This window comes from Seriola dumerili, unplaced genomic scaffold, assembly GCF_002260705.1.
Source record: "Seriola dumerili isolate Sdu_G_001 unplaced genomic scaffold, Sdu_1.0 BDQW01004171.1, whole genome shotgun sequence".
NCBI classification, from domain to species: domain Eukaryota; kingdom Metazoa; phylum Chordata; class Actinopteri; order Carangiformes; family Carangidae; genus Seriola; species Seriola dumerili.
In genome coordinates, this window is record NW_019178426.1 from 21,940 (window position 1) to 46,666 (window position 24,727).

At 38.7% G+C, this 24,727-nt stretch overlaps 1 protein-coding gene across 1 annotated transcript in view; it reads right to left on the minus strand.

Moving 5' to 3' along the window:
• Positions 1-24,727, minus strand: part of LOC111239707 (potassium voltage-gated channel subfamily D member 3-like) — a 78,294-nt gene that overhangs the window by 16,762 nt on the left and 36,805 nt on the right. The window contains exon 2 of the mRNA XM_022769605.1: positions 435-597. Coding sequence (XP_022625326.1) covers positions 435-597 — 163 coding nt within the window. The remainder of the gene's footprint in view (positions 1-434; positions 598-24,727) is intronic.

A 24,727-nucleotide genomic window follows, 5' to 3' on the forward strand; every position in this document is an offset into this window, starting at 1 on the left:
ACAATCACTAATTGGGGTCAATCCTTTTCACCATCACCTTTTTAAAAGTTTATAAATGTGTCCTCTGTACATCGTGTAAAAAAAAAAAGACACTCATCTGTCATCAAGATCTTTTAACACGCTGCCATTATTTTAATGATCTGAATCTTAAAAAAAACAACCTTTGAAAGGTCTTTCAGGCACAACCATTAGTGTCCACCCACCCAGCGTTTTTACTCAACACTTCAATCTCCCATTCACTCTCATTAACTTAACAATATCTAATAACCCTGTGCCACTTTGGCCTTTTGAAAATCAAGAGCGTGCACTTCTAATGGTCAGGTAGTATCTATGCTCACATGCTGTGAGACGAACACACACGCACACACATATTATTTAACCCACACATATTCTTTTGACTGTCCTTACAGATGGCTAAAGATGCTGACTGTTACCTTCTGAGCACGGCGTTTGTCTGCTCTCTGGTTCTGGTGGTAGATGCGGCTGAAGTTGGAGACGATGACGGGGACAGGCAGGGCGATCACCAGCACACCACTCAGAGAGCAGATGGAGCCGAAGATCTTTCCAGCGATCGTCTTTGGCACCATGTCTCCGTACCTAGAGATGAGACAAATGAGAGGAGTTAGACAAAGTGTTGACCTACATTTATTACTAGGATACACTATAGGTATGTTTCCATTCGCTTATTTTTATGCCCATTTTCAATTTGTGCATGAAAAAAGTTTAATGCTATACATAAAAAAAAATATGAAGAAAAAAAAAACTGGCACATGAAAAAAGAGAGGATATAGTTTTTGAATATTCTTGCCAATTTTAATGGCAACATACAGTAATTACTGACTCTACAGAACTACCAAGGTTGAATTATTCCAGCAAGCCTCAGATGTATTTCCCTGATCTTTCTCTGGCTGTGTCTGGAAGCACTCCTAAGTATTTTATTTGAATGTCTACGTGTTCTATGTGCATTGCTAAAAATCCAGTACATCCAATACAGTTGTAAGGACACAGAAAAGTCCCTTTAAATTAACTGTTCAGTATAGAATTGAATCTGCTTTAACTGATTTTTGGCCAGCAGAAATGAGCTGTAAACACACCACTGACACTGACTTATAGGTTGATATGGTAACTATGTTCAACAACAGCTGCTCATGTACATCCAATAGATAGAGGAAAAACATTAGGATTCATTTGTAGTCATGTGTTTGACCACCTGTCAGTCAGTCAAGTCAGTTTCTGGCTTGTTAGCAGCACAGTGCTAAACTATGTTCCCCAGCTAGTCGCTAACAGTCTGTCTGCTGCTTTGTGCTCGGCAGGTCCAGATAGGACAGTGTCTGGGTCTTGTCCCACACCTCTAAACTATAAATCATTGAGGATTATTACATTTTGACAGAGTGATTCTAGTCTAACCAATGCAGCCTTTCTAGCTTTATGGCATTGGTTCAGGGGAAACTCACAGACCAATTGCATGCATTGTAAATCACGTTACACTACTCAGCCAATCACTGCAACTGCAAATACACTCACAGGGGAGAAACGAGACGAGAGACATAGTCAGAAAAATGAGGTGGAGGTGTTAAAGTTATTGTTTAGATATATTGAGATTGTTAATTAGAAAATGGTTCAGACTGTAAGAGTTACCAAAAAAGAAAAGGGTAAAATCAAGCTATGCTTTTTTAACATTTATAAAATTAAGCACTCTATCGTAGGTTGCACACTTTTCAAAACACTATGTACTTATTACAGCCCTTATTTTTCACTAAACTGAAAAAAGGAACATTTAATCATTATTATTTTGTTGAGGAAATTTCTGCACCTCTTTGAGCTTTAATTGCATACTCCTGACCTATGGCCTTGTTTTTTTTAACAGGAGGGCAGACTCATTTTAATGCCTGTTCTCTGATTCCTTTGGGCTTCTGATAATTCGATTACACATATGAATAGCTGCTGTAACAGGTGGACACAGGCGAAGAAACAGTACTGCTGCTATCTATTCAGCTCAGTCTGGGCATAACAAAGCCATTCCAATGGGAGCCAGGGCCAGGAAGAAAACAAGGTTCGACTTGCTGGCCAAAGCTGTAAGCCTTGCTGGTGTGTAGTGGAACAAATTGATATAAAAACACGGACTTGTGGGGCAAGCTTGTAAGTGGGTGAGAAAAGACGCTGGAATTGTCTCCTGGAGAGGCTGCTGACATGAAGTTTAAGTAGTGTGATGTGAAGCGATGGGAAACAATGTTTACTGGTGCACAATAGGTAGTGTTTTGAGAGAAAAACAGAGGAATTAGAAAAAAGTGGGGGGCAACAAGCAGGAGAGATGAGTGCATATAATGCATACCACCCATTTTCTCAAGGTCGCTCTAAAACTAGAGTTACTGCTTCGCGGTTGTGCGCCTCATGCCCAGACTCAGATATGGAGTGAAGAGTTTAATTAATGGTATTAAATGTATGTTTGGATTGTATGTGTTGACATCCTTGGCCAATAAATCAGATTCTGATAGAATACAAAGTTGCAGCCATGACAGTAGACAATGCTTCAAATATAGATGTTGCTGCAAAGAAGCTACAAATTCTAAAACGTGGAGGCTGCACACATATCTTCAACCCAGCAGCACAGGACACCTATCAGTATAGTTTCAAGGTGGGTATAGCCAAGATTAGTGTCACTAGTTTAGTATCTCACCAAATGTGAAATATGTTCATAATCTCCCCTTCTGTTCCTGAGTTAAGTGAGTAATGGCCAGTAAGTGTTTTTTGTTGAATATCAAGACGTCACAGTGAATTTCACCTTTTGACCTTTTAGGATTCAAATTGTCATAATTTTATCCTATTAGACATTTGTGTGAAATTTTGTCGTAATTTGTATATGAATTCTTGTGGCTAAACATGTGTTTTGTGAGGTCACAGTGACATTGACCTTTGACCATCAAAATTTAATCACTTTATCCTTGAGTCCTAGTGAACGTTTGTGACAGATTCAAAGACCTTCCCTCACGGCGCTCCTGACACATTGTGTTTACTAGAATAAGATGGACGTCCATACGTGCGTATGGACGGACATCCCAAAAACGTAAAGCCTTCGGCCACGGCTGTTGCCAGTGCAGAGGCATAAAACAGATCAAACGCAGGGGTTTGATTTTGATCCTCAAAGTTTAACTTAAACACTTGCACTTGTCAAAAGACCCTTTTTTCTCTTCCTCTCTGGCTGTTTGGCCTCTTTGGCTCCTCTGAGTTTCCTCTCCAGTGCGTTCTAGACACAATGAGACTCTTGACAGGTAAGCCCCATGCACTGTTGACCACTGTGCCTCTTGAGGGCCACTCTCTGCCCAGACTTGGGTGGGCGCTGGCTTTCCACTTTTTTATAGCCCACAGCTCCCACTCTCGATTGCTGAAAGCACTATAATCATCAGACTTACCTACCTCCTGTTTACTACCCAGAAACTGAAGAGCTGGGGGATTACCACAAACCAGCCTTCTGCTCTGCCTGAATAAATACGTGCGAGAGAGAATATTATATTGCTCAAATCCTCTTTGAAAGAAAAAAAAAAATGGAGAAGTATTTCTGACTTGCAATGATTGACTGATCACATTTTAACTAGAAAGTCACTCAAAGAGCGTAAACCTCCACCAAGGCCAATGTCATACAACGTACACTTCAGGACAAGAAGAAAATTCTTATTAAATCATCTGGATCTGCCCCAAAATGTAACGTGTTCTTCCCTGGCCCAGGCCCATCCCTCCACCAAGTTCAGTGAAAATCAGCTCTCAGCTAAGTTGACCGTTGGCTAAACAATGATTGTCCATTACAGCCATAATTTGGCACAGCAGGCTTGGATTTCCAAAAGCTTGGCAGGATTGAAGAGAAGGTAAGAGCCATATTCAAATTTAAAGGGTTTTTGGGGTTGGTGTGCTTTTTTTTTGCCTTTTTAAAACCAAAAACAACCTACAAAGCCAAGCTGCACATCATCAAAAAACATACATTATTTAAGGGAGTTACAAGGTATGTTAGAAAAAGTGCTCTTCAGGACCAGGAGCTGTGTTTTCTTTGCTCACTTCATGGGAGCTGGTTCTGGATGCTACTGTATCAGAGTGCCATGTAACGTAACATTTGGGGAAGTTGACGCTACCCTAGCAACCCTCAGCCCAGTTTTATCTGAGATGGAGTTAAATTTGCCAAACACATCAGTTGGTCCTCGTCTTCATAGGCTTTTCTCTCTAAGCCATTATAGCCTCCGTCTCGCTTGTTTTTCTGGAAGCTAAGCATCCAGTTAGGATTGCACTTCCCATCCATTTCTGGACTGTATGAAATACTAGGGCTAACTACCTCTACCTTGCAATACAGTCATTATTCCCATGCTCTCTAAGTAACATTTTTTCCTCAAGCTTGCAGCTTCAACCCCTGTCTTTTAGCATAATAGCATATATGTAGCAATTAGGTGCACTTTTGAAATCCTATTAGAGGGTTCTCGTTTGATAAAATATGCCGGTAACAGTTGCCATTTCAAACTGACTGTTGCATACTGGAATTGAGAAGCCTGATTTTGTCTATCTCTGTTTGAAGTCAAGAATCCACTGTTTGAAAAAAACCCAAAAGATTTCATCTGGTAAATCTTCCACCGTTATGGTTGTGAACTACATATGAGCTGTGTGAGCTGGTGGATCTCAGAGTTATTAATCATGTTTGCAGTATAGTGACTAAATCTCAAACTTCTTCCTGTGAGTAAAACTTTTCTGGTGTTTTTGTAGAAGTCATGGCAGGCAGGCTGATGTGCACTGCAGGCACAGAAGGCAGTAGTCGAAATTATTAACAAACGACGGAGATTTGACCATAGGGCTTGTTGTTATTGTTGCTGAGTCCTGCTCCTGGCTGACAGACAATCACACAAATGATTTCACAGTTTGCTCCGCTCTCTGTCTGTCAGCTGATGAGAGATGACATTCTCCTGGCTGTGACTGCTTTGTTGTAATGACGTTTGACACTGCATACCCACTATGATGTGTCAAACATCATTACAACTGCGATACAGCGGAATAATTCAAGACTTTGCTCAGCATGTGGGTTCACAACAGGGTGCCATATTTAAAGGAGATGAACTCCAAAAATACTTAAATGATGAATGGTTACTTTAATGTGGGCACAAAAGGAGGTCGACCTCACTTTCACTCTGGAGCCATCTCTTCATTCACAGTGGTAATCACCTGTTATGACCAACCACTTTCTGTCATTATAAAACGTAGATGCACCTTGTAATCAAAAGGTCGTGCAACACAGAGAACATGGTCTTTAAAGGAATTTCAGTTATTATTGTCCTTTCACTTGTTTCCAAATGATGAAGATTTGATTGAATCACAGCAGCATGTCTTACATTGTCTCATGTGCTGCTGCTACTACAACTAATAATGATAATTTGATAATTATGGTACATTTTTTTCAACCAGTAAAACTTAGAATTAATACAAATAAAGTGCTAGGTAGAATAAAAAAACTAGAGAGACAATATTGATTTATTAATGAAATACTGTACTGTACTGTAATACAATGATTTAAAAATGGCATTATGAAGACATTAAAACTGTAGAAAGACAGCAATTATGCAATATGGAACATAAGTACATAAGAATAAAATTAAGAATCTAAAACAGACACAGATTAGTAAAACTGTAAGTGCCATGCATTTATATAAAAACGATATGTATGCAGTCTTCACAGCCTCTGTTCTGCCGTCGGCATGTTAGTATTACAGGCAGAACTTTCAGGGACTTCTAGTGTTATCAGTTGTTCCCTGAATATGAATATGTAATATTTGTAATGACTGATCAGATTTTCGTCTTTTCATTAATTGCGCTCATTTTAAAAATAGAACAGGCATTTGTTAATGTCAAAATAGTGGTGTCTCCCTAATGTCAAAGCAGTGGGACAATTCAACAATGTAGTTAATCAAACTAAAACTTCATGTCCATTCACTACAAGGACCCCCCCCCCAAAAAAAAATCAATTTGTTATGTACTTTAGTTGGACCATTCCCAAAAGGAGCTGGGTCATTAAGGGTTAAACAAAAGCAGCAACAACCAATGACTGATTGCATCCATATGGACATAAAATGATTTCCTCAACTTTCCCATTATAAATGTTCATTTTCCTTTGTGTCTGGTGTGTCGCGCCCTCTACAACGGTATGTGGTGTATGTAATTGTTTGCAATTTTGTGCCAAGCCAGGTCACTTACAACACCAGCATGTATTTATTTATTTGCAGCAGTCCATATTATTTTGTGAGGCATTGCGGCTAATCCCATGGGTGTATTTTGCATAAACGGATATATAAATTTGCATCAGTTTCACTCAGCGGTGGAGAAGCAGACTGGAAAACACGACAGCTGCAGTGTGAAATGTCAAGAGTAAGAAACCGCTTCTCATTCAAATAATTTTGATTAATTAGGGAGTCACTGACAATCACAATCAGGAATATAAATGTTTGTGTATAAATAATGCAAAACACTGCAGGTCAGAGAGGTGCTTGTCTCCTGAATCAGCAAATATGGTGAATATATGGATTTGCCTTGATGCTGGACTCAGCTGTTAACCTTTTCAAATCAATATCCTGATGTACAAATGCTACCATGACATACAGGTCAGTATGCAATTTATTAGGTGAACAATGAATTGTTCAGGGAAAGGCTGAACGAGTAGTTAAATAATGCAACGGGGTACAAAACACAGCCGTACAGCTTTGTCTCTGGTAAATGATCTTCTACAGTCATTCATTATTTTGCTTTTTCCATCTGCCACAGTTTAAAACAGAGACCTAAGCGGGTGGAAAAATCAATTGTGAGGGAATTTATTCAGTCGTGTGTTTTATCCTTTCCAATCTCTTGCTTGTTCTGCTCTTCATTAAAAGAAGCTCTGCTGTTGCTTCCACAGCACATGGTCGGTGCAGCGTGCTCCTAATAGATCTATGATGGGCATCAAAACAGAATTGGATCGGACGTGCAGCATCAGAAAGGCACTACGACACCAATACAGTCAATCTGGCTGCTCATGAGAGGCAGAACTGAAAGCAGCAGAGTCAAATCAAGTCAAACTTATTCAACTGCAATGGCGAACATTGAAAACGGTTATCAGTTATAAGTACAGCTATAGGGACAAAACTAGTTTTTTTTTTTAATCAAATAGGTGTCCCATAGGTGTTTAGAGCTTAGACTGTAATTTGTCAATTTATTTCATGAAGACTGATCACCTACATGTGAGTGCCTGAAAAATACTCTGAAAACCTATAAAATTACCACAGTCACTGGACATGTAAGTCATCAATCAACACACACATACATACACACTCTCACATTCGAGGGCAGGTAGGAGTTTTTCCTTCCTGCTCTTGTGGATATGAACATTTCCAGAATGCCAAGAAGAAGATCAAAAGTTGAAATATCTACGTGCTGTACAGTGGCTTACTATTTATACTGCTTATTTTTTCAGAAATGACTGATAGTGATGCGTCTTATCTAATAAAGACCCCTGGCTGCAGTCAAAAGCACGACCTGGAGGATGGATTTATTTCAGATTTAAACCCACTCCGAAGTATTTCACATCACGTTCCTGCGCATTAATTCACTGCAATAAAACCTATTAGACAGTCAAACCGCATTAGTGTTGTTTTGCACAGTTCATGCATCTGACTTTTTAACACATTACTGTATAAACATGTTCTAATTTACCATAGCAGATAGCACTTAAGATGTACGGCATGCGAATAAGGTGTTGCTATTGTGAATGACAACAGGGATAAGTGGAGCCATTGTGGCCTCTGTTGGAAAACAGTGTTAGCTAATAGCTCCAAAGCATTAATTATGAATGGATCAAAAAAACAGACAAACAAAAATTAGATACTTTTAAGTACTATGAAAAACACAGCTGGATAGCATCAGAAGTCACACGGCATGTGCCATGAATGAAGACAGTCTCTCCTAGCTGCTCATGCTATTCCTGCACACTGTTGTTGACAGATGCTACAGCTGAAGCAGGTCCCAGAACGGACATAATGGATTATTGGAGCCATGTTTTAGAAGCCTTTAGAGGTCATAACAAATAAATACATGATACGAGAGTGAAAGCTGAGCATTTTAAAATGGTTCTTTAGGGCTCTTAAATGAGAAGACAAGTAGAAGAAAACAGTGAAAGACTGAGAAATGCAAGTTTCCAATTGTTAAATTCTGTTATGAACTGTAACTCAATCTCTCTCTCTCTCTCTCATCTTTGCCACTGGCTGCAGTACAAGGCAAAACTTTAAAAGGAAGGACATGAAGGGCAAAATCGTAAAGTTCATGTGTACTTTGCACCAACACTGAGTTCATTACTCTTCAACAAGAACTTCATTACATTTAGTAAATAGTCAAATGCCTCTGGTGTCCAAATAGTGCAATTTATTTGAAGCTAACAAACAAAATGGTGGATTTATTGCCATAATTCACCAAGGACTCTAGCAGTGTAGAGGGCATCTTAGCCCTTGCAACACCAGTACGACAAAGGACATTTGGACAGAGATATATTTGCAGTAATGAGGCTAAATTGATCTCAAAGTCACAAACACCAAATGCAAAGTAATAATATACGATAATAATAATAATAATAATAATAATTACGACAGTTATGTGAATGATTTCATTTGTTTTCAACACTACACACGCACATGTTAAGTTTTGAAAATAACCATTTGCAAAATGCAGGTTGATCCTTTCATGTTTTTAAAGGATTAAATGCAACACATTCATATAAATCTCCTCAATATTTGCTAAGCTGTTGAATTCTGATTGCTTTTTGCCAGACGCACATTTGCTGTGTGACAGTGCAGGTTAACAGGAGATCACTTTGCATGATGTTTACATAATCTGTCTTGAATCTGAATGGCTCTCACAGTACACCGCTAGAATCAGTGTTAATTTTTGGCAGTTTTTGATTTAGTTTTAGGCTTTTGACAAAAATGTGTATTAGTTTTAGTCAAATTTTAGTCATTTAGTTTTTAAATTTTTGTGTCTTCAGTGCATTTTGAGGCTGCAGCTGTCGCCATGTTTGTGTATAGTTACCACGGTTACATTTGTTACTCGCAATGTGTCCATGTCACTGCTCTGCAGTAGCATACAGGTCGACTCCACTCAGTAAATCCACATTTCCAAATTCTGTCTGTTTAGATGAGAGAAAGTGGTTCTGTTTAATCTAATACGGCTGCTCCTGCTAATCTAGCATTACTACACCTGTGGACTCACTCACCTGTTCACCAAAGTACTGTTCATTTTCTGGGTTTAATTGAGAGCAGTTGCTATAGCAACACTGAAGACAGCTGAAAAAGTAAAGTAACGTTAACGTCACCTCCATATCCACAGCACTTTATCTTTTTACAAATGTCGTGCTGCCTAGTTTGTCTCAGCTGATATGTTCCTGCTCATTGTCTAATACTAGGTGGATTGTAAATGCATTTAGTCCATAAATCTGTTTGTTCCAAGAACAGGTAATGTCAGGTAACATTACGGACACATAACTTTGCAAGGTGTTTGTTGTTAATAGTGCTGGAACAGGTTCAGCGGCTCAATCATGAGCTGTTTTACTAATCATGAGCTCTAGTGTGCTCCCACAGATGCATGCAGGTTGTTGAAAAGGACATTGCATTGAAACATTTGTCCATCTTTGAAATTTTTGTTTAGATTTTATTAGCTGCAATGTATCATATTTCTGGTTTTCAAAAGGTCATTTTTTATTTGTTTTTGCTGTGAAAAATAGGTCGTCAACAAACGTTTCTCGTCATAGTTTTCATGAAGATAAATGAACACAGGCTAGAATCAGCGTTGGATAATTTCACTGTAGATACAAGTGCACAGTTTGAGCATCTGACGAAGTGGACTGACATTTTCCAAACAATCACCCAAACAAAGCTGATCAACAGACAATTTGTGACCATTTTAAAAACATGGACATAAAGAAAACTTATGTCAAATGAAGGTAATAACTTGCATTAGACATTGATATCAGATAAAATAATTCTACACTATAATTTTTTTTAATCTAATATTGATTGCCTCTTTTTTAGACAGAGTTACTTTTAGCTTCACTTTTCTCATCTTACTCTGTGTCTTTCTCCCAGTAGGTGAGAGGAATTGGCAAAAAAAAAAAACAACAACTCCCCAAGGTCTTAAAGTTATAATCCTCAAGATTTTCATGAAATCACAAACCGTTTTCTGATACTGTTTATGGTCAGCAATTTTTTCAGCAATTGCCATTTTAATGTCTTCACACTAAATTAGCTCTCTATGGCAGAGTCAAAAATTCCTGTTGTGGATTCAAATTGTCTTCACACGCACAAGCATTTCACAGGAAACAATGGATCCATGTAATGCAGCATTTCTGTTTGTAATTTTACCTCATTGATATTCAGCCTCACTGTTCACCATCTTTACACCGTATCAGATCTGTGGTAACTTCCTGCTAATGCAAACCGAACATTTCCTACTGCTGCTGCTGCTGCTGCTTCACCTTGAAAGGCAAAACATTGGGAAACATTTTTTCTTTTTTTTTTTTTTTAAAACATAGGATCAGTTCAAAATATTGGAGCATAAAACTGGATCACAGTTTCACATGGCATCATGGAGAAAATCCAGTAATTGACTTCTTTATTTGAACATCGCGAGCTGATTTGGCTTCACTCTAAACAGATAACACCAGTTACTCTTTGTTGTTGTATTTTGGACAAAGCAGCTGCTTAAGGAGTCTTTGCTTAATTTTTGAGACCTGAAGCAATAGACTACACTTGCTGTTACCACGGTAACTACGGGTGTCAGGTTTCTCAGGAGCAGTTTTGAAGTTCAGTGTGCCGGCTCCACCATCTCCATCCTGGCTGTGATCTGACTCTGCCTTACTCCTGGCTAATATAAAAAATGTGGTAAGCATACGCTCACCGACCTGTCACTCAAAGCGGCCACGCCCTCAATTATGCGTAACTTGAAGCCTGAATAAAATTTAAACAGAGGAGTTATATAAAAATGAACCCCCCATACAGCTGCCACAAAGGGGGAAATTATCTATAGAGACCAAAACCGCTGTTTGTACCAGACGGTAAACATGTTTATTTCTGCTGTAAAGTTGAGGATTTCAACATGGGAGTCTATGATAATTCACTTGCTTCTGGAGTCAGCCTCAAGTGGCCATTCAAGGAACTGCAGTTTTCTGCACTTGCATGGTCATTTTTCAGCTGCTTGGTGTCACCAAATGAAGAAGAACTGAAATCTCAAAGATTAGAACTTCAAAGTATAACTTCAGTTAATTACAACATATTTTTGTAAGTATTGGCTGAGACATGGGAAAACATCAATAATGAAGTCTGACAGGGCAGGAAGTAAGCGGCCAGATTTGCCAGACAGTTTGCAAAAAACTAAACATTTTACCCAGATTACCCAACCACTTCATTTGGAGGTTTAAACAAAAGTGAACGCACTGAGTGTAATTATGTCAGTAACAGTCCCTCAGTGCACAGGGAAACTGTGTGCATTTACAACTATGGTAAATATAGCAGATCAAAGTTGAAGGATGTGTCCGGCCCAAAGTTGTTTATTGTAACATTTTACAAAAATATGTAAGGCCAAAGGCAACATAAAATAGCATTATTAAGATGGTATGAGAACTGCACATTTTGCATTCAAATTTCTTTCTCAAAGTTGGATGCTGCATGTTAAATAGGCCAATGTGTAGAATTTAACATCACTTCATGCTTGTCTTTCCCTACAGATAAAGCAGCGTTCGCAGGTCAAACACCCCCCCTTGTAGCACCACTCTTTCTCCCGCGACGACACATTTACGACCCTCTCTTTTCCTCTCATCAGTACAGAGCCGACACAGAAACCAATCTGCTCTACCAAACCCCAAGAAAGTGAACATGAGAAATGGCTGACCTGACCATTTACCCCGGGGGGACTGCGAGGGTACACAACCTGCTGTACCGACATTCACACACAATCTCACCTTTCTGTTTTCTACTGAACGAAGCAGGAGAGGGGGCGATAACAATGGAAACAGGGAGGGAGGAACAAAAGACAGGGTGGGATGGGATTAAACAGGAGGAAAAGAAACAGCATGAAGTCTGTTATTACACAGACAGGCATGTGACCGATGCAGGATATTAGTCGGTGTGACCTGCTGCCACTGGAAAGAAAGCACCATCCATCATGACCTATGTGAGCTCCTTTTTGAATTAGAAGCTGGTCTGTCTCAACAGGGAAAGTTGACATCAAGGGCAAAGTAACCTGCCACAGAGGGCTGAAGAAGATGACCTAAACTATAGTAAGTTTATTATTATTAGCATGAATAAAGAAGGTTCAACTGGGGTTCATTGTTGGCCAAAGGATGATGTATGAGTGACCAACACCTGCATGATAGCAGAAAATAAAAACAGTGAATTAGGCCGTTTTTCTTAACCTTTATTTCTCCAGGGAACATTTCCTAATCAAGCATTGTCCTTTTCAACTCCCTGCTTAATATTCACACAGCCAGAGCGCTCTCATGCTGCCTAGTAAAGCCACCATCCTCTCCTGGGTTATTCATGTGTTTTTCTCCATCCAGTTTTTTTTCTCTGCTGCTCTGTGGATTTCAAACAAACTGTCCTTCCTCAACATAACCTGATATGGAGTTACACATTTGAACTTAACATTGTTCATTGCTTTAAGGAGAAGACTTTAAATCAGCAAAGTAGCCTGAGAAAGTCTTATTATAATGACTGGGCCTGACGCAAGACCCACTTGGACAGGAACAGGAGCTCCCGTGTTGTACTTCTAACTTCGACTATCGGTCCCTTTTTTTGCTTTCTTAAAAAAAGAGATAAATGAATAACGTTCATTATAACTGACTTGATCTGATTTGTATCTATTATGTTTATTTTCAATTTTAGTCTGGCAACTGGATTTAACTGTTATTCTCTTTGTTTTTTTCTCTCTTTTTTTTCCTGTCTTCTGTCCTAGCATGTCCTATCGTGTCTTGTATATAGATAAGTCTGCCAGAAGTCTGATTGATTTGAGGATTATTGATGCCTTAATCTGATTTAATTTGGCGTTTAAATAGCCTATGTTTCTGAAAGCCAATTTAATGTCCAGGTTCAGTAATGTTTTTTTTCCAGAGTATTTTTCTTTTAGCATGACAACAATTCAGAAGTTGTTCGCAAAAATTTTCACACGCCAACAACTGCCTCAGGGTCTTTCCGCAGGTCGCTGTCCAGTGGATCATCCTAACCTACTCTGCATTATAACAACATGGAAAAAATTCTCTCATCCATCTCTGTGACTCTCGCATTACTTTGACTGCCTCCCATCTACCAATTTGTTATCGTTTTAGTTTGAGTTTATTATTATATATATTCCCTCATATATATTCCCTCTTTATATTTGCACAGCCCTGTAACAACAGAGCGTCTACAGCTCTAACAATATTTTCTCATCATTGTGTTGTACTTAATACGACTACTGACAGTGCTGAATTTGTTTTGATTTAATCTGATTGCCAGCAGCAGGACTTTTAGTTGTGCAGTTCTTCTTTTTTACTCTTTGTTGACATTTTTGTGAATGACAAGTTGTCGACAAATGGAGCAGAGTGGGCGGCATAACACCGTGTCTACACAGGTGGCGTGGTGAGAGCAGCATGTTAGCGGAGCAGTGGCTTTGGTGCTCTGTGTGTGTTTCTGCACAGGATGCGTTCAGGCACAGTATCAAGTAGTAGGTCACCTGTGTTTTGGCAGCACTCAGAGCCCAGTACAGAATCACTGGAGTTAAAACTGAAGAAAATAGTCTTGAAGTGTACAAATATGCTCTGGGATGAAGCAGTCACGCGGTTTGTGTTTACAACTTTTCTAATAAGAAGTGAAGTGTGTCAGTTCCCTTGAAGAAGAACTGAAGAACACAGCTGAAACCTGTGTAGACATCAATACATCAACCTTCATGTACGTGCACCGGCTCATGAAGTTTGTTTTCCTCAAGCAATTTTTGCCATTTTTGCAGCTTCGGTCAGTTGGTTTGAATCCAACACATGAGATTAGGATGAGAATACAAAAAATTTGTTAGTCCTGCAACTTTATATCAGAATAATACTGGATGTATTTTCAATTTCTCCTCTCTCCACCCTCGTGGATTCCACCTCTGAATCACTGCTCTCTTGCTTTGTTTATCAAGGCTGCCCAGGCTTCTTTATGGAGCTTGTTTCTATGCTGTCAAACAGGTTTCATTGACAATTTCAGCTACACAATCATCAGAAGTAATGAAGCATAGTGTGGGTCCTGAGGATGTGACAGGAAATTTATATTTGTCTTTTGTGTTTCACTCTGCCGCAGAGATGTAGCAGCATTTGCAGCTCAGAGAAGTGCTGGGGCAGCAGAACATTCAGGAACAATTATGTATCAGTGCTGAGCAAGGCAACAGGATCGGTATTGGCTTTTTTTATTGTGATAAAAACACTACAATGAACAACATTAAGCCTGCTAAACCTGGCATTTCAGTGGATGCAGACAATGACAGATTATTGCCAGAGTCCATTATAAACAGCGCTACAAAATACAGCATCATTCAATAAGCTTTGTTCTAAGTCACATTCTTCCTCATGCCGAGCAAAGGATTTACAGTGTTGACTGTAGTGAATGGCAGACAGAGTTATCGGGGCTGAATAATTAACATTTATGTGTGCAAAAATGATGAAATACTGGGTAAAATCTGGCCAAATGTTTGCAGAGACTCGGTAAGTGTTTTAATCAGGAACTGATGTATTTGACTGCAAATACTTCAAATCCTTTCTGTACAAAACTTCTTCACATTGCTTGATGAATCAGAGCCATTGTTCGCAGTCTCGTTTTCACTATGTCACTTCTTTCAAAGACACGCTGCAGCTTCCACCACATAAGAATTACCCAGCTTATTAAACTCAATGGCAGCGAGACTTGGTAAAATATAACGCTTGTGGCCTGACACGCCAGAATATTGTAGTGTAAAGTCTATCATTTGATTTCAGTGTGAACATATTTGTTTCCGTGAAACACTTTCCTGTATGGTCTAACAAGAACATAGGTTTTAACAATAACATCTGGTTCCTAATGAACATTTTCGTGTATAGTGAGTACAGTAAGTTTGTAAGTTTGACCTTTCCACCTTTATATGTCCCAAAAGTCAGGAAATATTCCCAGAGCTGAGTTATTATGGACTCTCTACTTTCCAATTGTCTTTCCCTGTGTACTTTCTGATACGAGAACATGACATCTGGTGAATCTAATGTTGGACAAGAGGAGTCATAATTGGAGCCAACGATTTAACCCACAACCAATTAGCTTATCATCTCTGCTCGAGTTCTGCTTCTCTTCCTCCTCTTAATCTCCACTCCAAGTTCCTCCACCATGATATGCCGGAATGGTAGACAATTAGCAGTGGATCTGGGGAGCTCGCCTCCAGTGTCGTATCAGGGGCAAGGAAATGAAAATGTGGCAATTAATAAGCAGGAAGTGCTGTCCTGCTATTCTCTCCCTAATGTACCAATCTGGTAATTCTGTGCCTGAGCTCCGTCAATGGAGTAATAACAAACTCGACACTGACTGTGCAGGAACCAGACCGAATTGATGTAATATTAAAGGACAGCTGGATATAACATGCCTATCCACTGTCCCACACATTACTTTGATGTGCAAGCATTTTGCATTTAGCAATTGCTGTTTTGAGGGAAACCTAATGCCAGCCAGAAACAATTATACTGACCAAATTCTCAAAACAGTGGGCATGGTCTATGATAATGTTCAGTGCTGAAACAACCCTGTTCCAGTTTGTGCATGGGCCATTTGTCATATTAAACCAGCTTGGGTGGAGTGGAAGTTGACAATAAAACTCTCCAAAAGTGTGACTCCAACGATACTGAACTGCTAGTCTCCACTGCCTCTAATGAGAAGCATGGGGACTGGATAACCCAGGAAATGTAAGTTCAGTGTTGCAAGTGATACAGTGTTTAGCTCATGCAAAAAAGCCGAATGGCCCACAGACACTGGAGGCTTTTCAACCGCTTTTTTCAGCTGTCCATCTATTGTGCATCTGTCAGGACTGATACACTGATACAAGTTGGATCAATACAGCTGTCTACACAGGCCACACAACGACTTGAGTTGTGCATCTTCCCATAAACATGACCCAAAGTGTATTTTTAGGCTTCAAGTCAATTTTATTCACCTAACGACAGCGACTACAACACTACACACCTAACTTATTTGATTTGTCTGACAAACATGGTGTATGTAAGCACCAGTCAGTTAAAGAACAAGACTAAAGCCTAGATCAAACTTCAGGACAGACATGGACAATCCACTTTACTTTACTGTCCCAGCACATGTGCAGGCAGTGCACTTGCGGTGTGGACACGGTCACAAATTCTGCGCTACACACATATCTTAACGGACTTGGACAAGTGACGAAACAATGAATTGATGTTGGGGGTATATAGCCAGTGTGAGGCTGGCATGCTAACATTTGCTAATTAGCACTGTACAGTTGTGGGTGATGGCAAATGTCATTAGTTTTGCGGATATTTCGTCATAATACTGGACATATTCAATGATGATGATGCTCAATGAAAAGGTACAGGTTTCAGTAAAGTTATTGCTATTCATCGTGAAGGGTGACTAGCTGATGGGACAACTCACAAAAAACAAAACAAACAAAAATGTCAATCTCCTGGTGGTGCTGGAGGACAAGTCTAGTGCTAGCCCGACAAACAGACGAACATTTTCATCCCTATAGCCATGCCTAAGTCTTTATAAATGTTACCTGTTTTGATGACAGTATGGATTTACACCAAAACAACATGTAATACAACAGCAAACAGCTGAACAACTGAGACATCTGTTATTATTGATAATAACAGATGCTTGCTAAGGTGCAGAGGAGCAAGTGTGCCCCAGATCATCGGTTTTACCTGTTTGTGTAAGATAAGATATAAGAGTTAGTCTTGCACACAGGAATGATCGGAGTATAGGAGCCTCTGCACTGTTGGCCATGATCAACTCCAGGGGAGCAGTTGTGAGTTCAGTGTCTTGCTGAGGGCCTATTCAATAGGACCTCTCAAGAGAGGAAAGTGGGTTACTCATTCACTTTACTCTTTTCTGAGCGAGTTTTGAGATTAAAACCAATCACTTTCCACTATCCTCTTCAAACGGCTGATACTTTTCAGGAAAACATTCTATCATCTGCAGTCCTTGGGATTTAACACAATAATTTGTTAAAGCACCTACCTAATTTCATTTTTCAATTATCAAGCTTCTCTTTCAAAGAACTATTTGTGTACCAGACTACTGCCAGGCAGCCACTGTTGCTGCATTACAACAAGACGGACACAACACAGAAAACCCAAAAAGAAGGGAAAGGATTGGCAGGAAAGACGGGTGGGGAAAAAAAAGAGAAGAACTGATGCGTGTCAGAGAGAAGGGACCTATATCCACCACAGATGGTAAACCAGATGCAGCCGATCACAAGCGAGTAAGAAGTGTGCTGAGTGGTTTACTGGATTGTAGCCGCCCTTCTGGACAACCCTCTCAAAGCAGCTGCTACATTTCATATTCAAAATACAGGATACAGGGATGAACATAAACAAGAATGTTTAGGGACTGCTTCAACAAACTTAAAAAGAGAAACATAACATTCCTCATTTATTAGCTTGAAAAGTATACAATTTCTAGATAATTGGCAATAATTTTTGCCTCATTACAATCCACAATGCTGCAAAAGGAAAAAAAGTGCCAAGATTTAAAGGTTTTACAGTAGATGGGACATCCGGTTTAGTGAGTATTGTGACTGTTCAACATGATGAAGGCTTGTTGCAAAGCTGTAAATTAGTGTTACTGTTATTGATTACTGAGAGCAAATTGAAGCAGCTACTGCACACTGTTCCTCCTCCAGAAAGCAAATTCTCACAAAACACTGTTTATTTCACACCTCATTGGACCTCTAGTTGGCTGACAAGATTCCTAGTAAACACACACTGCTGCTTGTATTTACGCTTCTACTGTCCAGCTACATTCTTCCACTAACCACTTTCCCCACATGTCCACCTTGACTTACGGTGTATTCCTCCTCACGCCCAACCTCCAATCAGCTGTCTCTCCATCTGGCTCCTTTAGAGAGCGTGAGATGAGAACAGAAATGAAAAAGCTTTCTTTGGGATCTTTTTAAAAAGCCTCCTAAGTAGGTTACAGGAGAAAGTAGGCTGCCAGAGAGGCTCAGGAGACCCAAGGAGCTACTGTTGTATCACTCGAGAGGAGTGGCATCCCACTTCAGGAGTCCACATAAAGAGATGGAGGATGGGAAAGAGAGAGAGATGAGGTATTTGTGATGCAGCAGGTAGAGCGTAAGTGGCCTCAAATGTATCCTGGAGCACAGGGATCATTCAGTGGGCTGATGGCACTTCTACACTTCTAAACCTCCAACAATTACTTTGTTTTTTTCCATGTGGAGTTAAGTATCTCACGTACAGCATGTAACTTGCAACAGATTAAAATATAATTATTCCCTCTTAACTTTTTAGGGCATTACTCTTAAATAGAAAAGAGATTTTGGCACTAACTTTTTGGGGAAAGTATTCCAACAACAGGGAGAAGCCATTGATTATAATTCTCTTGCATCCTTCTCTTTGGGTTTCTTAGACACAAAGAAACATCTCTGATATAATTTACAACATTTCATTTCTACTGTGGCTAATTTAACCAATTTCGTTTCCTCATTATGTAATATGAAATATTCTTTACTAATTACATTATAATTAAGCATGATATTTGTAATAGATAATTATATTTCTGTGTGGGGAAGCAGACGCATGTCTTCATGTACCAGAATTGCATGAAAAATGTCATTTCACTCGCCATTTGTAACCCACATTAGTGTAACCCATGATTATCGTCCACCCAGGATGTGAAGATGGGGATTTTCCAGAAACTTAATTGGAAGGAATAAAAATGTGTTCTGCAGTCTTTTGTGCCTTGTGATAACAGTGATGCTCACCTGCTGTTGTAATTCTTATCTGTGATCTCCTATCTGTCTAGTCTGTTATCAGATGTGTTTGTGGAACAGCTGGTCAGGTTTGACCTTCTCCAGAAAATGAAAATGGTTACAAAACACTGCCAGTGTGTGACTAGAGCCTGAAAACAGTTTGTTAAACAGTTTGTTTTTCAACCTTTCGCTGCTTCCTGGAGCAGTTTCACATTTAAAAGTGAATGAATTGCCCAAGAAGTCCTCCAACCTAAATGATCGTAGAAGTTGTTTGTTCCTACTCTCTGATACGACCTATAGGAGCATTTCCTGAATAAGCACCCCTACAGCGGCAGGAGATATGCCACAGACAAGCTGTTGAATAAAAATAAATTTGAAAAGTATGAACATTGATTCAACAGCATTGAACAAATTGATATTTATAGTATGTGTTACTACTGAATGAAGTGATACTTAAAATCTCACAATTTCACAATCTAAACTGAGTGGAACCAGGAGACGTTACGTAAATTATGTAAATCAGGTTTGTTAGAAACAGTCGACTGTTGACAGAAATTCAGTATTTTTAAGTCTGCTGTATCTTTGTCTGTGTCTTTTTGATGTTGCTGTTGCTTACATGTTGAATTTGGTACATCAATAAACCCTCCACCATAAATGGACAGGTCATTGCCATGGTATCACTTATTACCTCCTACAACAGTGTTGATATAAAAGTAGCAAAAGACTGATTCACTCCAATAAATATTAATGCGTGTGTATTTCATTTGTATTTATTTCTGTGTTTATTCATGACTGGAACTACACTCGTATTGCTAGAAGCAGCATAGCGGGAAAGATTAACTGTGTGACGACTGTTTCACCACGACTCAGAGTCTCTACTATCTGTCTTTAAGGTATGAATGTAGGGCAAGGGATGACAAATCATCTTTTTTTGAGAGACAGCTGTCAAAAGTGTACGTGACCAAGCATAAATGAACCTCTATGGTGAAAATGTAATCAGACAGAAACAGAACAATTGAACAAGTTAACATTTAAGAGAAGAACTTTTCAACACATTAATCCTGATAAGAAGTAAATGCTAACAGCCTAGACTTGTCTATAGGATTGTCCTTTGTTTCACTCCACAATTCACCACAACAAAATTCACCACAACAGAGAAGAGGTCCTTTAATAAGATATCTTAATTAAAATCTGGAGACAGAGATAGAATCTAATTAAATGATAACTAAGTTTTTTTTTTCCATGAGGGACAAAACTAATGAGAGAGTAGAACCACATGTACACAAAGAAGTGAGAGCTACATACTACACAAACAATGGTGGCTTCATATATATATATATACACACACACACACCTCCAGAAAATCTTCTAGAAAATTCATACACTTTTCCACAGGAATTTAATAAAACTGGAGTGCAACAAACTTAAAAGATGTCTTAAAAAAAAGATCTGGCCTTTGGGTTCACTAATGCAGTGAGAAAAGCGAAGACAGATAAAGAAAGTATCATTTGATCAGGCATGAATGTAAAATGTCACAGTGTTTTTTCCACGGGGTCAGAAATGCGTTCAAAAAAACTGTTGCTTGAAATTTCATCATGAAGTCAACGTTGAACATACTTTCCAAGTTATTTAGTAGGCTATTTGAGTGCGTTTTCATTTAATATTTGAAAACTGAATTACTTTAAACAAGAAGACCTGTCAAATAATTTTTGTCAGAGTAAGTCATAAATACTGTCATGAGTGTAATGTCAAAACAGAATATGGTTCAAAGATTTTCAGATATTAATATCTTTAACTTGCTTAATGAGCTATTTGGGCAACGCATGTATGTAATCACCCAGAATATGAACACAGTCTTATTTGGGTATGGAGCAAATTCTTTTTTTCATCACTGTGGCTTAATGAAGACGTATACTCCACCCACAGGCAACCATACAGCTCAATCACAGCAGCAATGACTTTCTTTCCTCTGATGTTCCTATTTAAGGAATATGAGCTACAGGCACTTTGTTTTCGCTTGTTGGTTCAGTAAACCATGCCCACAGGCTGATTGAATTCATAAGATGAAAAAACACAACACAAGGCCTCCCCTCCTTGCGTAATTTTTTGAAAATGATGGAAGTGGTAGTAGATCCAGTGCATTCCTTTCTGAAACACTATGGGAGGCTGGATTTTTAATTTTTTTGAAAAATGTATTATTTACTATTAGATACAGAGCATTACAAAACCTTAATTTAAAGACCTTAAAGCAGCTGTAGTCAATATTTTTAAGTAAGAGTGTATAAAATGACAATGTGAAAACAATGGGACAATGTGAAAGGAGTCAGTCATAGTGATGAACCTGCAGAGAATTATCAACCAAATCTGTCGCTCCCCTCAGCTTGACGCAGCATTACAGTCAGTGTCAGCTGATTGTTGAGCTGTCAAGCTGCAATTTTAGTGTTTTGGTTCACTCTCACTGCTCTGATACTGTCGTTTTCAGCAGCACCAGGCGGCTGTTTTCCATGAAAAAGCTCTGAAAGCTCAAAGTACACTATGTACAGTACATGCTCGGCACTGAAAAGCAGCCAGACACAGTTAGAGAACATGGTGGAGCATTTATTGGTAAAGAGCCAGATATTCCCCTCAGGAGTCAGTAGTGACCAAAAAGAGAGTGAATATTACACTTACATTGATCAGGTGGTCAGAAACATGACTCCAAATGAATTTTAATGTTGCCCCATATATGATGGATGTTTAAATAAACAACTGTTTGCGAAGTTCATCATATAAACTTTAAAGGGTGATGATATGTCAGTGTTGTGTTCACAAGTTGTTTCAGGTGTCATAGCAACAAAAAAAAACAAAAACAAATTATTATATTTAGTTTTTTTACTTAATTTATACTGTAGTGTTGAATATGTTGATAACATGCCTTTACATAACCCTTGCATTTTCTTATTATTGAACCTATTATCATTTAATGGAGCAATTTGTAAGTTTTACTAATGCCGCATGACTAATTTTAGTATTAACAGCTGTTTATTTACCAGACTAGAAGAAATGTTGCGAGTTCAGAAACAAATTTCATTCCTTCTCTTGTCAAGAGCTGTCTCCAGTGCAGTCCCTTTTGTTTTGCTTCTATTTCCATCACCTCTTTTTCTTCCGCTGAATTTAGCATGCTAACCAGTTAGCTCAGGCCCGTTCAGCCCGTACTGACTAATTGTAGGTCAGTCTGCCATGAAAAAAGTTCAAAGGCCTTTTTAACAGAATGATGGCTGAAGTTCTTGTTAAGACTTGTAAGTAAACAGCTGTTGATGCTAACATTGGCTATGTAGCAATAGCAAAACTTAGAAATAGATCCTTTAATTATTTAAACTCTAATTGCGCTAACTGTTCCCTTTTGACTCTTACATTGTTGTATTTCATCGATTTGTTTGTTATTATTTTGTTGTAAGTGTTGTTTACCAATATTTCTGATGCAACAGTCTTAATTAGGTATTAGTTAAGTGCCACCTTATCTTTAAAACACATCCTCAACAGTAATTAAGTATAGACTAAGAGCCAATATTTGGCCAAATTAACAACTCCATGAAACTCATTAAACAGAATTGTTGGATTGATATTATCATTGCTTTTTCTTAGATCTCACATGCCTTTAAGTGCTTCAATCCGGCGTGAAATTTTCTGGCTTCCAAGCAGAGGCATGACAGAAAAAGTTTAGAAAGCACTGGTCTAGGCATTGCTAGAAATGTAACAAATGTAAACTTGTAATGTTTACATCACCATCAGGGTGATAGCATTAACTGATTATGCGTGAGCATAGCAGAGAAAGATATGCAGTAAATGCAGGGACCATCTACTCTTGTCACTGTGTGGGAGGTTTTGCTGACCCCCACAGGATTTTGTCCTTTTGAACTAGTGTTTGGTTTGAAACCAAGGAGAGACAGCCCTTTAGCCTCAAGGTGGCGTATAGGCCAGCACTCAGACGGGGTGAATATGATGACAGGTGGTCTGGCAAAGTTCTGGCAGTAGGGGCATGTTACAGTCAGGCAGAAAACTACAGATGCCGGCCAGGGTTTTTGGTGACATTCATTTAAAGAGGTGTTGATTCAACTTTATGGTACTTTTGGAGACTGCAGTTTGTGGTGCTGTTGAATTGTGTTGCGTTATGCTGAGACTCCGCTCCAGTTATATCACTGAAGGTAGACATATTATATTACCATTTTACAGTTTTGTTTCTTTTTATCCAGATTAATGATTCAGAACAAACATAGTGAGGGTACATCTACATTCCTCTTCTAGTTTGGAGCTTTCTGTTTTTATTGAGTAGTAGTAAAACTAATCACCATCGTACATTTTGTATGTGCAAACACCCACATCATTATCACAGTGCTCAGTGCAAATAGTGTAATTGAGTATCCATGATGCCTGAAATCTGATCTGATAACTTGTTAACAACAGTGTGGACAGTCAGTCGGAAAGGATCAGAATTTAAGAAATAAATCATTATAGTCTTAGAAGGCTTTAACTATAATAAAACTGTTAAATATATTGTATTAGATTAGCTGAAACTTAAAATCTTTAACACCTTTAACTGTAAGAAATCCAAAGGACTGCTGGAGTGTAGGCTCTTCAAATCTAAAATACATTAATGAAATAGGATTGAAGGTCTCATAAGTCTGGATTAGACAATGGATGTCTTGAATAGCTCAGGTAATATAACTCAGCTGAACCTGTGCTGTCAGATGAGGTTAGCTGGCAGTAATATGCAGACATTTCACATCAGTAACAAAGGCATTATACAACTAAATGTGCGGCAGAACAACTACACCCCAGACAAGTATTTTGTTATGTATGTTTAGGTAATTCCAAGACTATTACAATCTGTTTGTGCTCGTCTCGCCATGTACTAGGCCTTTAAACAAACAGTATTTACTCTGCCATTTCCGTGGGCAAACATCTGCTCAGCCGCGATAGGTTTTAAATATTAGGCAGCAAAGCTTCCCCGAGCTACCTGGCAGCCGCAGAATAAATTATATCTGACATTTTCCATGAGGGTGATAATGGAGGGATTCTGTGCCACTGGAAAACATTGTTTTTTTTTCTTGTGTTATTTACATAGTGGTTGATTTTCTTTTTTTTTCTTTTGCTCAGCCATACATGACCTGTGTGTCTTATAACTCAATTATGCATGAATGAAAATAAAATGTAAATACAGTGGGTTGTAGGTTTCCTGTTGATGTCCCTGTGATTTTCACTGTATCTCTTGACATTGTCTCTCACCTTGTATTTCATTTCAGGCTCTTCATCTCCAAATCAATCTCTCTCTCTGTGAATCCGTGCAACTGCAAGCAGAAGTGCAAGCAGTATGTAATAGCATGGAAATTTGAGCTACCCAACAGGGAAAGAAGATGAAGATCTGATACATGTGTAGAATAAAGATGATCTCCCGTTTTACTTTATATATCTGTCTTTCTATTTATATACATACTTAATGGATAGCTTAAAGATTATTTAAGCTTATAAGGTCTTTACTGCTAACATGCTTTTCTTGGTACATTTGCACCAACATGCTAAATGTTAGCATGTTGACCATGGTTACTGTATGTATGCTAACAAATGTTACATGCTTAATATTAGCATGCATACAGTTGTCCTGTTAAGGCTTTTGTTAGGTTGGTGTGATAACAAGCAAACTATGAAGGCAAGATAGCTAAAATGTTTA